This window comes from Cryptomeria japonica, chromosome 3 (assembly GCF_030272615.1).
Source record: "Cryptomeria japonica chromosome 3, Sugi_1.0, whole genome shotgun sequence".
Taxonomy (NCBI): Eukaryota; Viridiplantae; Streptophyta; class Pinopsida; order Cupressales; family Cupressaceae; genus Cryptomeria; species Cryptomeria japonica.
Window position 1 is genome coordinate 686606762 of NC_081407.1, and position 12520 is coordinate 686619281.

Below are 12520 nucleotides of genomic sequence, written 5' to 3' on the forward strand. Positions count from 1 at the left end.
TTAATGCTTCCTTAATTCCTTTGCTCCCTTCTTTCCTCCTCTTTTCCTTTCTTTTTTCCCCAAATGAAGTTCTCTTCTCTCCCTTTTATATCTCAAGTTTGAGGGAGCCACAACTTTTCATTTCACACCCTTTGACCATTCATTAAACTTAACTAAATTTTAATTATATTAATTTTAATTTTTATTCTTTTATATTTTAATTTATTATTATTATTATTTATTAATAAATCCTATTTCAACAAATGGACATTACAGTCCGCCCTTCCCAAAATTGCTTGTGCTCAAGCAATGTAGGTTTCTAGGAACTAAATAAATCAATCCTTGGAGATTGGTATTTCTTCTTTAATTTGGTTGACCCAACATTTGTACCATAATTTGGATATCTATATGTGTCAAAGCATGTGTGATCTTAACTTATATTAAGATTAGGATTAGAAGCATGCCACTCATCTATGACCACAAATGCAACTTATATCTTTCTAGAACATATCGAGTATGAACCAAACACGGAGCATACACATAAAAACACGAAGTATACACATGAATATACACAAACATGGAGCATACACTTGAATATATGCAGTCACTGAGTATACAAACAAATACACATGTTGTTAGATCCCTTTAGTGGGTCTAACCCTATCATTCCATTTGAGCTAGAAAGTGGGCCTAACCCCAATCCTTCTGCTCCTAATCCATTTTGAGTCAGAAAGTGGGCCTAACCCCGATCCTTTTGCTCCTAATCCATTTCGAGTTAGAAAATGAGCCTAACCCCGATCCTTTTGCTCCTAATCCATTTCGAGCCAGAAAGTGGGCCTAACCCCAATCTTTCTATTCCTAATCCATTTCGAGTTAGAAAGTGGGCCTAACCCCAATCTTTCTACTCCTAATCCAATTTGAGCCAGAAAGTGGGCCTAACCCCAATCCTTCTACTCCTAATCCATTTCGAGTCAGAAAGTGGGCCTAACCCCAATCCTTCTACTCCTAATCCATTTGGAGTTAGCAAGTGGGCCTCACCCCAATCCTTTTGTTATATTTTTATTTATTTAAATTATCCTTTCCCTAAATTAAATAAATATTTTTATGTAATAGAATTGTATACCAATCTCCATTGAACCACATTGAATAGACATGGACACATAAAACATTATGATACAAACCAACCATCTAAATGATATTGTTTCATACATGGAAAGGGATGAAAATGTCAAAACTCTTTTACAAATGAAAATGAAAATGTTTCAGCTTTTAAGGAGCTAATTCCAGCAGGCAGAACAGACATCAAGTCTATTGGAAAAGCAGCAATGTTGATAATTGTATACCAATCTCCATTCTATACTTACTTGGTAAGAGTAAACTAAGTATTGTTTGACTTAACGAAAGTGAAGGACACATAATAAATTACGATACAAACCAACCATCTAAATGATATTGTTTCATACATGGAAAGGGATGAAAATGTCAAAATTCTTTCACAGATGAAACTGTCAAAACTCTTTTACAGATGAAAATGAAAATGTGTCAGCTTTAAAGGAGCTAATTCCAGCAGGCAGAACAGACATCAAGTCTATTGGAAAAGCAGCAATGTTGAGAATTGTATACCAATCTCCATTGTATACTTAGTTGGTAAGAGTAAACTAAGTATTGTATGACTTAAGAAAATGAAGGACACATAATAAATTATGATACAAACCAACCATCTAAATGATGTTGTTTCATACATGGAAAGGGATGAAAATGTCAAAACTCTTTTACAGGTGAAAATGAAAATGTTTCAGCTTTTAAGAAGCTAATTCCAGCAGGCAGAACAGACAGCAAGTCTATTGGAAAAGCAGCAATGTTGAGAATTGTATACCAATCTCCATTGAACCACATTGAAAAGACAACCCATGTCTACTAAAATACAAATTTATATGTAAAGACTTTCAAACAATAATGTGGATTAAGAAAATTAACATTTGAATCAGAAAAATATTGATTGTATGCTCTATTAATGAAAATAAATCACTAACAGGAGTAACAATGCTTCATTGAATTTTGCCAGTGATGACAATATAACAAATTACCCAATTAAACTAAAATTATGTGTTCATCCATCCTAAGTCAATAAGGTTTTAGCACGCTGATCAAGCTCCTGCCACTTCTACCATTTGCCATCATGGTATGTTTGAAACTTACTCCAAAAGTCTTCAAAGCCTCTTTCACATAAGGGACAAAAGAGACATGTTTAGAGAGACGGAATATTGTTAACAAAAAACTCCTCATTACATTATGAATGTAGAGTATGCGCCTAAATATTTCATTCGCTATAGTTTTAATAATTAAGAGACGTCATTCAGAGCAATGTTTTTTGCATGGATAAGATTGCATCAAGGAAGTCAAAAACAAAACCAATATAAAATTTCACTAAACAAGGTTACCAAGTAAGGTCTCAGTGAATTTCAATAAAGCGTGAAGGATTGGGGTTAGGCCCACTTTCTGCTTCCAATCCTTTTGCTCCTAATCCATTTCGAGTTAGGAAGTGGGCCTAACCCCAATCGTTCTGCTCTTGTATGCTCATTGATGTGTCATAAACTTTTTTCAATACGCTTCAAACATTTACTTAATATGTCCCATAGATCTTGAGGATGTAAGGGTGCCATAATCACTAGATTGGCTCATCCACAAAGCTCCATTTGTTCATTGTCCCTTCTTCTCCTGCTTGAATACTTTTAAGATCTTCCTCATCATGCTTTGTTTTCTTACTTGGATTTCCTTTTGTTTCACCATCAAACATTACCTCTATATTACGTAATTGGCTCTCTTCCTTTCTCTTTCGATAGCCCTTAAAAATCGTTGATTTAATTGCATTAACTAATTTCCGTCAGGCTGGTAGGAACATGCTCTGATACCACTTGTAATGTCCCCTTTTGGGAGGACACTAAATCTTGCCAATATACTTGTAGAATTATTGCAGGTTATGTATTTTTAGTCTGCTGTGGTATTTTGGACAGATTCAATTCAATGTTATTTCCCTCTTTAAATGCATAGGTCTGCTGTTTATATCAATCTGATATGCTGCCTATACTCACCTATATAATGTGTGTGTGTATGAGAATCCTTTCTATTCGATCAGGTCTGATTCTCTAGTTATTGATTTAATGTTTCCTCTTCTTTTCCTTCTATGCCTGCTTTATTATTGTTTGCAGATTTCTATTTGTGTTCTGATCTCTTTGATAAATGTTCATATCATTCTTCCAGATTTTTTTATAATTTTGATTTAGGTTTGCTCCTAAGTCTACTTTTAATGCTTCAGATATTTTGTTCTATTCCATGAATCCTTCCTTCTCAAATGAAAACTTCTCCTCTTTATATTATCAAATGTGAAGGAGAGTCGCACCTCTTCTTAATGGTCACAACCTTTCACAATTACCACCCTTCGAAACGGTCACAACCTTTCATCATAGCTGCCCCTTTGAAAGAATCACTTCCTTATCTTCTTCCTATTAATGCTTCCTTAATTCCTTTGCTCCCTTCTTTCCTCCTCTTTTCATTTTTGTTTTCCCCCAAATGTGTTGGTGTTGGAAATAAGCCACACCCGGACCGACGATGGACTGGTCCAAGAGGGGCCAGTAGTTCAGTGGTAGAGCACTCCAGCAGCATATGGAAGGTGCTAGGTTCGAGTCCTAGCTGGTCCATGTCTCAACATGGTATCAGAGCCAGGTCCAGGCTAGGAGCCCCAAGCACACGAGAGGTGTGGCTTAAGGGGGGGTGTTGGTGTTGGAAATAAGCCACACCCGGACCGACGATGGACTGGTCCAAGAGGGGCCAGTAGCTCAGTGGTAGAGCACTCCAGCAGCATATGGAAGGTCCTAGGTTCGAGTCCTAGCTGGTCCATGTCTCAACAAAATGAAGTTCTCTTCTCCTCCTTTTATATCTCAAGTTTGAGAGAGTCACAACTTTGCATTTCATCCTTTTGACCATTCCTTAAACTTAACTAGATTTTAATTATATTAATTTTTATTTTTATTCTTTTGTATTTTAATTTATTATTATTATTTATTAATAAATCCTATTTCAACAAGTGGACATTACATTTCTGCAGTAGTATTCAGTAACTTAATGAGCTTATTAACCACAAGGCAGTAATGGATGCTTGTCTGTTGTCCATTGGAAACTTGCACATGCATCTAATGCATGGTTTATCCATAATTGTATGTATGATTTTAAACTTTTATGAGTAGTTAATGGATAATTGCTATTATCTAAGGGAGTAATAAGGGTCCATTCCTGGTTCGGTCCAGCACCATTATCATGACTGGTTTGGCACAATTTTGTGTTCATATTCTTTATGGCATCCCCTTGATTTTCTACTAATCTCTTAGGTGAGAGGGCTCTGTACCACAAAGGAGATATATGATAATATCAATAACTGTATAATCATAATAAAGTGGAGCCACAGATGAACTGCTACAGTCATAAAATGGCAGTGATTATAAATGATATTTAACCCTAGTCATTTTTAAGTTCAATTAATCACATCTCATGCCCATTCATTACAGTTCTTAAAGGCTTATGCACATTTATTATGCTTGTGGTGTATTTTATAAATAGAATTATATATTGTAATTAGCACTGTTGGAAACATATTTTGATAAAATTGATTTGGCTTGTTAGTTGTTATTGATACAAGTGATAATATTTTTCATTTTTAGTGCTTTTTAAGGTCACTGGAAAGTTACAACAAAAGATTGTGCATGCAATGAGTTGCATTCAAAGTGTTTGTCTGCTTTTGATGCTTGCTAGAAAAGTTGTGTAGAATGAAAGATAGCGTCTGAAAATTTGTGCCAAACTATAATAAGTACAGATGATTATGTGACATCAAACATCTTATGAAATTGATAATATGCTAAGAGGCACCTATGTGGAACATTGGAACATGACTTAACACACATTACAAAACTAATTAGTTTGTATAAATTATTATAATTATGAAATGCCCTTATAATATTAACTGCAATTCAAGTTGATTACATCCATTCAGTTTTCAGGAGGGGAATACTTGTATCCATCTCCCGTGATTCTACAAAATTACCCTTTTCTGTTCAGGAATTGGATTGGATTAAAATTAACATATATGAAGACAAAATTCTGTTTTTATCTAATCAAGAGATATATTGGTAGGATAATTACTGCTGGGAAAAGGAAATGATGGAAGCATGGGTGTATGGAGTTATTGGAGCTGGTGCTGTCATTATTCTTGCCTGCCTACTTTTCATTGTATACCAGGTTTTTAGTCTCTTTTACCATGGCATGCATAAATCCATACTGCCATTCTACTGTACAAAAGTAGAGGAGTCTTCAGACTATAAAGAAACTAAGAAAGGTATGTTATGTTTTATTATTTCCTATTCAAGTCTCAAACATCTATTTTGTGTTTGTAAGAAATCAGTGCCTAATTTTAAATTGATTAAAAATGGGTTTAGTTTTTGCAAACAATATGTCAACTGGTTAATTAATATCCAATTATAGAAATTACATAAACATGATGTACTATATTTTACTTTTCTAGCAAGATTTAAATATGTAGCGGGACAGGAGAGCAATTTTTTAGCTATGTATTTTGAGATTTGATTATCAGACTACTAATGAAAGCTCTTCTACGCTTTTATCTTATAGATCAAATTGAGTAACTTTACCTGCTTCACTACTTGTACATGTAGTCAAGTGCAACTATTTTCTTGACATGTGTTTTCAATTTCTTTGACATCCTCTCTTTTCTGCTGATTTGTGATCATTAGCATAAACCTTCTAATTTGAGTTTAAGCATGCATGAATAACAATCAATGAAAAACTCCCCAAACTCAATGACAATCAATTTTTCATCTCAACAATATGTTAATCATAGCGGAACAATAGTGGTAGCTTGCATTTATGAGGATGGGATACCAGTTACAAGGTGGAACTCAGCATATTCAAGCACAGACTATAACCAGGTATGATGCTGCTATGAAATTTTAGGTGAGTATAGGCTATGTCCAGCCTCAATGCTATTTTGACAATAAAATTGCTTTGTTGAAGCTGACCTGCCAGCTGATAAATCCTTCTATATTCTTATCATCATGAGTTTATTTGATGTATTCAGTTGCTGTTATGCAGTTTAATGCCCTCGTACTCTTTATTCTAGTTTATATGATAGGCACATTGCATAAGTCCTAGAGATTCAAGCTAGGAGAATAACCAATTACTAATTATAAAGTACTGAGGATGTTATTCATGTTAGCATGATAACCTAGGGGCTAGTCGCTCAGTTGGTCATGTTCGTTCTCTTAAGTAGTCACTCAGTTTGTGTTCTCTGAGTACACTTCCCTTTATGATCTGATCAGAGGGCAATGATGACCTTTGCCTTTGCTATCAATACACTCAAAGATCACTCCAAGTTTGGGATTATAAGAGTTCCCATATATGGTGATGGTAAAAACAAGGGATATAGTGGATGTGATGTATCTCAGTTCTAACCAAAAATAATTGTCGAACACTACATTCTTCACCCTCTTCTATTGATGTGTCTTGGATTCCCCCCACCTAGTTCATTCTTGTGTCATTATCATTAGTTGCAAGGGCTCTTGCAACATAAACGTCATTTTGATTATTCAAATAGGATGCAAATTGAGTCTCAACTAGTTTGAAGAATTCCTTCCTTGAAAAGGATTGAAACAATGCCAACAAGGTGTGGTGATTGCATTTGAACATTTGTGGCTCCCTTGTACTCAGCAGATGTTTTACTTAATCTTCTTTGTACTTAATCTTCTTTGTTTCCTTTGGTGCAGTTTTCCTTAAGTTCACATAATGTGGGGTCCAGCTGATGTTCTTATAAGTAGCATCAACTAACTTCTTGGTTACCTTGCGAATGAATGATGCCTTTGTAGCCACTTGCACTACATTGGAAGGGGCAACCTCCTCAGCAGCATTTTCAAAAATCTGGAACTGAAATTTGACACCATTTCTTTTGAAAACAATCAACAATGCTAAGGAAATAAGGGATTTTTAATGTATTGCTATAAAATTGAGAAGTGAATAGTGTCTAATGCACATCCAACCATCATGATGATAGAGCACTCAAGTGCCACTTGTGACCTTCAGCTCTTCCATCAACAAATTAGCTTTGGAACAATTTCTTTTGAAGATGGTGGTTTTCAATTTGGTTTTTCTAGGAGGTATATAAGTGGATTTTCTTTGCCATACTTTGGTGTCTACCTCCGAAATAATGAGATCTAGCAACCCAAAATTGAATACCATCAGCATAGAAATTTTTTCCAATGTATCATTTGCATTCTCTTGAGATTGCACACTAAACATATTTATAACCATTGCACTCACCTCAAAGTTGGAACTACGGGTGTTGTAAAACACACCTTAAAGTAATAGAGGAAAGACCATTAGTAGATGCTGTGCAAATCTTTCTACTATACAATTTCAACATGTCAGCCGTCTCCTCAAGAGTGAGTGTGTTATAATGACTGCTTCCTTTACTAGAGATGTGCACTAACCCTAGTATTGCTGCCCTTCCAATTTAGGTTGTAAATATTGTATGTCTAATGGGAACATCCACTTAACTATTTTTCTTGTTTATGTCAAGAGTCCTTGCAAATTGCCACAATAGATTTCTTTTGTTGATTTGATATACACACAAAGTACAATATATAGAACACAGTTAATAATTGATAATTTGATATCATTTGTTAAATCATAAATGTTAATGATAAATCAAGATGCTTTATATGATAGTAGCATTATTTAGAATCAAAATTGACGTGGTTAACAAAAAGCATAAATGCAATTCAATTACTCAAAATTAATTAGAAAAAATTAGGTAAAAAATGTTGCTTTTCCATCTAGCATAACCCATAACAATGTTTTTTTTGCTATTTAAAACTAGAGTGGGGTTTTGGGGGTGGCAATACCTTAGTGGGGTTGAATCTAGGCCCAAATTAAGGCAATCTGTAGGGACCATGGCACATGCCATTTTTCACAATTTTATTGCTTTTGACCAAGATCAAAATCCCTCTAAAAATGCTCTTTTAGGGTTTTTTTTTTCTAAAAAGTTTTGGTTTTCTTTTAAATGCAATTTGTTTAGAACCTTGCAAGTTATCCTTGGTTCATAGGGCTAGAACCAAGGCAGAGTTGGACTAGAATTAGAACTCACCTTAGATAGGTTAAGGTTTGTCCCTATTGAACTTTTTTTTTGAATTACTTCAACTCTTCTCCGTTGTGTCCCAATATTAAAAAATATCTTGATATTCAACTATTAGTCTATTGAATATAAGGAATCAAACTTTCAGCCTATCTTAGGGGAAAAGTATAAAAAAAATGAATGATGCGATAAATGAAATTGTAGTGTTTCTCCAAGTTTTGGGGATGGGGAGAAGAGTTGGGTTAGCAATCTTTTTTTGAATTTGGGGAAGACTTTTTTCTAGTTGACGATTGGGAGATGGCTATTGAAATTTAATAATATAGAAAATCAATAATTGAATTTTTATAATTTAGATATATCAAAAGCATTTAAAAATAACATTAACAAACCAAGAAAAGTTAAATTCTCCGCAAGAATGATAAGCTAAATTATTTAGGTCCTGGTCCAAAAAAAAGACGGGCCAAAATCTTGAAATAGGGACTTTGGAGTTAGGGAAAAAATTTAACAAAAACTTGAGATGTTAATAAAGAACATAATTTTAAAAAATAAACTCAAATAACATTTAAAGAACTACTAAAAAGCATAAGAAATTAATTTAGTTCTTTTGTAGCTAAGGAAGTTGTTGAAAATTTGTTCAAATCATATTAATGGAATAGTCTTATTTATAGGTCCTCCCTTCTTCTGCCTTGCCTCTTAGTCTCATTTTTGGAAGTAATATACCTTGCTTTGTTGTTGAGAGCCATCGGTTTTACATACATTTCCAAGATTTCCCTTCGAAGATATGCTTATTTGAGGCAATGATTAAGCTGACAACATTGTATAGTTCTCAGGTTTGGGGATGATTATGCTTTAGTGTATGATTTAATATAAGTTACTGGCTTGGCTTTGGGTTCGATGGTTCAGTCCGTGGGTTCTGTCAATTTGTTTTTGGGGTTGGGTTCATTTTGGGATCGTCAATACAAAAACATATAAAAATCATAAATATATACATATTTGCAGCAGTAATTAAGTTCAAAATACACCACCATATTAATAGTCAAATAGCATAGCAAAATAGTAAATACATCACCATATTAATACTCAAATATTAGGCAAACTCAAATTTCATGATAAATATTAAGTTTAAAAATAATAATGTCAAGTGTCAACAATCAAACATCATTGATCATTAATAAAATATCATATGGGTCATCAAAAATATCATCATCACCATCGATATTAGCTGACTATCTTCCTGTAGGTCATTTGACTTGGGTTTACTTGACATACCAATTATATGTGATAATGAGCTCTATAGACTGTAGTCTCGATAGACTATGAATGACATTTCATAGATAACAACTTGATGACTGTCATATCCATGGCTCTTCATAGAAAACTGTGATACATAGGATACTCTTCATAGAGCACTATGATCTCCCTTTTTATACCACTATCATTTGAAGTTTACTGTCACTCTCATGATTGCTTCCTTGTACACTGTCTTTGTTTGGTGCTGTATCACAAGGTCTTTATGCATATTGAGAATGCTTTTTTTGGAGTTTATAGTACCTTGAAGTGTGTCAAGAATTTGAATAAGGCTTAAGGTATCCTTAAAGTTATGAAATAGCCCTAAGGTTTTAACATGGTTCTAACTTCTAACTCTTGCTCACTATTATCTACAGATCACTGCCCCTACACACTTGATAGAGTGCTGAAGGCAATCATCTGATACTCTTGCAAACACAATCCATTGTCCTTAACAATGATAAACATGATCTATGCATTGTAATACATTTGATACCATTAGAGATTGAGAATTGAATTTGCAAGGGTTTATGATTTATATTAGACCCTCCATTTTCTTTCTAACATACCAACTTGGTGATTATTCCTTGATGCCCTATGGTTTTGACCCCGATTAGGACACTGAACCCAATTTAAATCAGATCGGGACTTGAGATTGCCTAGGGACGAACTGGTAACAAAGAAACGTGATTAAAAAGCAAAAAATGTATTTTTAAAAAAGGACAAAAACAAAAAACACTTTTGAAAAAGCAACGAAAAGCATAAAAATGCTTTTTTTGAAAAATCAGCAAAAAAGCTTTTTCCTAAAATAGCTATCAAAAAGTTTTGAAAGGAGAAATCGGGCATTGATTTGGATTATTCAAGTTTGCACACATAATAGGATGCTGTTGGATTGAATTGAGAAGTTCTCCCAAGGTTGTTTGAGGATGGAAACTTGGGAACTGGGAATTTCGGGATTCCGGGTTCAAGGAGGAAAAGGCTTGGGAACTGGGAATTTCGGGATTTCGGGTTCAGGGAGGAAAAGGTTTGGAAACTGGGAATTCCGGGATTTCGGGTTCAAGGAGGAAAAGGCTTGGGAACTAGGAATTCTGAGTTTCCGGGTTCAAAGAGGAAAAGGCTTGGGAACTGGTGTTCAAGGAGGAAAAGGCTTGGAAATTGGGAATTTTGGGATTCCGGGTTCAAGGAGGAAAAGGCTTGGAAACTGGGAATTTTGGGATTCCGGGTTCAAGGAGGAAAAGGCTTGGGAACTCTGCCTCCTGACAAGACCACACTTAACATTTCATGATTCCACTGGTTTTGTCCTTGTCAACTGGGGCAGCGTTGGTCCATGGAACATATCTTTGATCAATTCTCATTGATGGATCAAGGATGTCATAAAATGACAACATTTTGGCGACCTCTGCGGGATGCTTGCCTGCTTAGCATTAAATCCAGAAGCCTTAATCATCCATTGGGCACTGAGTCATTGGAAGGACCCAAAACATGTGCGTGCCAACACGTGGAGGGAAGCTAGAAACTAGAGCATACATTCTCTTAAGGAGAATGCAGCAGATGTAAGAGCACTTATGAAGGAAAAATAACCTCTGATCTAATATTTACATTGTCATCAAGACCCTCCTTAGAAGCAAGGCTTGAGATGAATCCCATTTATGGGGATTGGGAGAACTTCACCATCAAGCCTAGAAAGATGAAATGCATTGGCCTCCTTGCAATTGGTAATGACGTACGAACCACTCTAGATAGCATCAAATTTGGAGTGTCGTTCGATTTTGGCTCTGTCTACATCCCACTTGAGAACTAGATCTCCCTCTTTGAAGACCCTATTAGTAGCCTTTTTGTCAAAACTTCTTTTGACCTGCTCTTGATGGGCCTCAAGCGTATGCAAAGCCTGACTTCTAAACTCTTCTAGCTCCATTAGCTCAGCTAGCCTTTCTGTCATGGCATCATTCTCTATCAATTCTAGCTGATGTGCTTGTTCAAGAGAGGGTAACTCCAGGGAATATGGGAGTCTTGCTTCCTTCCCATATACCAACATGAAAGGGGAGTTGCCAATGGCCCTCTTGAGTGTGATCCTATCAGCCCATAAGGCTGTACTCAACTTAGTATGCCAAGACCTTTCATTGTCTTCAATTGTCCTTTTGATTATCTTGATGAGGTTTATGTTGGAAGATTTAGCTAGGCCATTATCCCAAGGGTAATAATTGGATGATGTCTTTAAGTATATATCATGCTTAATTACCCAAGAATTGATTTGGGTTCCGACAAATGCCTTGGCATTATCTAATATGATGGTGGAGGGGACACCGAATCTTGTCACAATTCCATCAAGAAATTCCAACACTGAGGCCTCTGTGGCGTCTTTTAATGCAACTACCTCTATCCACCTGGTGAAGTAGTCTATTACGACCAAGATCCACTTGTGACCAGCACTAGAAGGTCCATTTATCGTGCCAATGAAGTCTAAACCCCATTGTGCAAATGGCTGATTTGCTTGAATAGGGTGGAGAGGAAGGGCAGCTAGCCTTTGCTTTCCAGAAAAGAAAGCACATTTCTTGCAATTTCTCACCCATCCATGCGTGTCATTGAATAAAGTTGGCCAGTAATAACCAGCCCTCATTATTTTGATAGCTGTAGTCCTTGTGGAGAAGTGGCCCCCCGAAGAGCCATCATGAAATTCTTCTTATAATCTGCTGACTTGATTTTGCTCAATACATCTTAACAAGACTCCATTAGAGTCTCTTCGGAAAAGGGTGCCATCCACTAAGACATAGGGGATGGATTGCAACCTAAAGTGTCTTCTTTTGGTCCTATCTAGACCTTGGGGGTATCTACCTTCCATTAAGAAGGTGGTCATGTCGCTCACCCAACTGACTTGAGTGTCGTTGCTAGTTGGTCGATCCTCTTGTAACACAAGGGCGATCTTTGAAGGAGTCTCAGAAGATGAGACAAGCTGTTCACATAGGCCTTTGCCTCTTGCAAGCTTGGTGATCTTGATGTTGATGTCGTATTCCATGACCTTGGTTATCCACTTGTTGTGACCTAATTCACACATCGCCCCAT

At 35.8% G+C, this 12520-nt stretch overlaps 1 protein-coding gene across 4 annotated transcripts in view; it reads left to right on the top strand.

Moving 5' to 3' along the window:
- The window catches only part of LOC131051110 (protein MALE DISCOVERER 1), a 131310-nt gene that overhangs the window by 3118 nt on the left and 115672 nt on the right, over positions 1 to 12520 (top strand). For all 4 annotated transcript variants that reach the window (XM_059218522.1, XM_057985481.2, XM_059218524.1 and 1 more), the window contains exon 2: positions 5164 to 5365. In XM_059218522.1, coding sequence (XP_059074505.1) covers positions 5188 to 5365 — 178 coding nt within the window. In that variant the 5' untranslated portion in view covers positions 5164 to 5187. The remainder of the gene's footprint in view (positions 1 to 5163; positions 5366 to 12520) is intronic.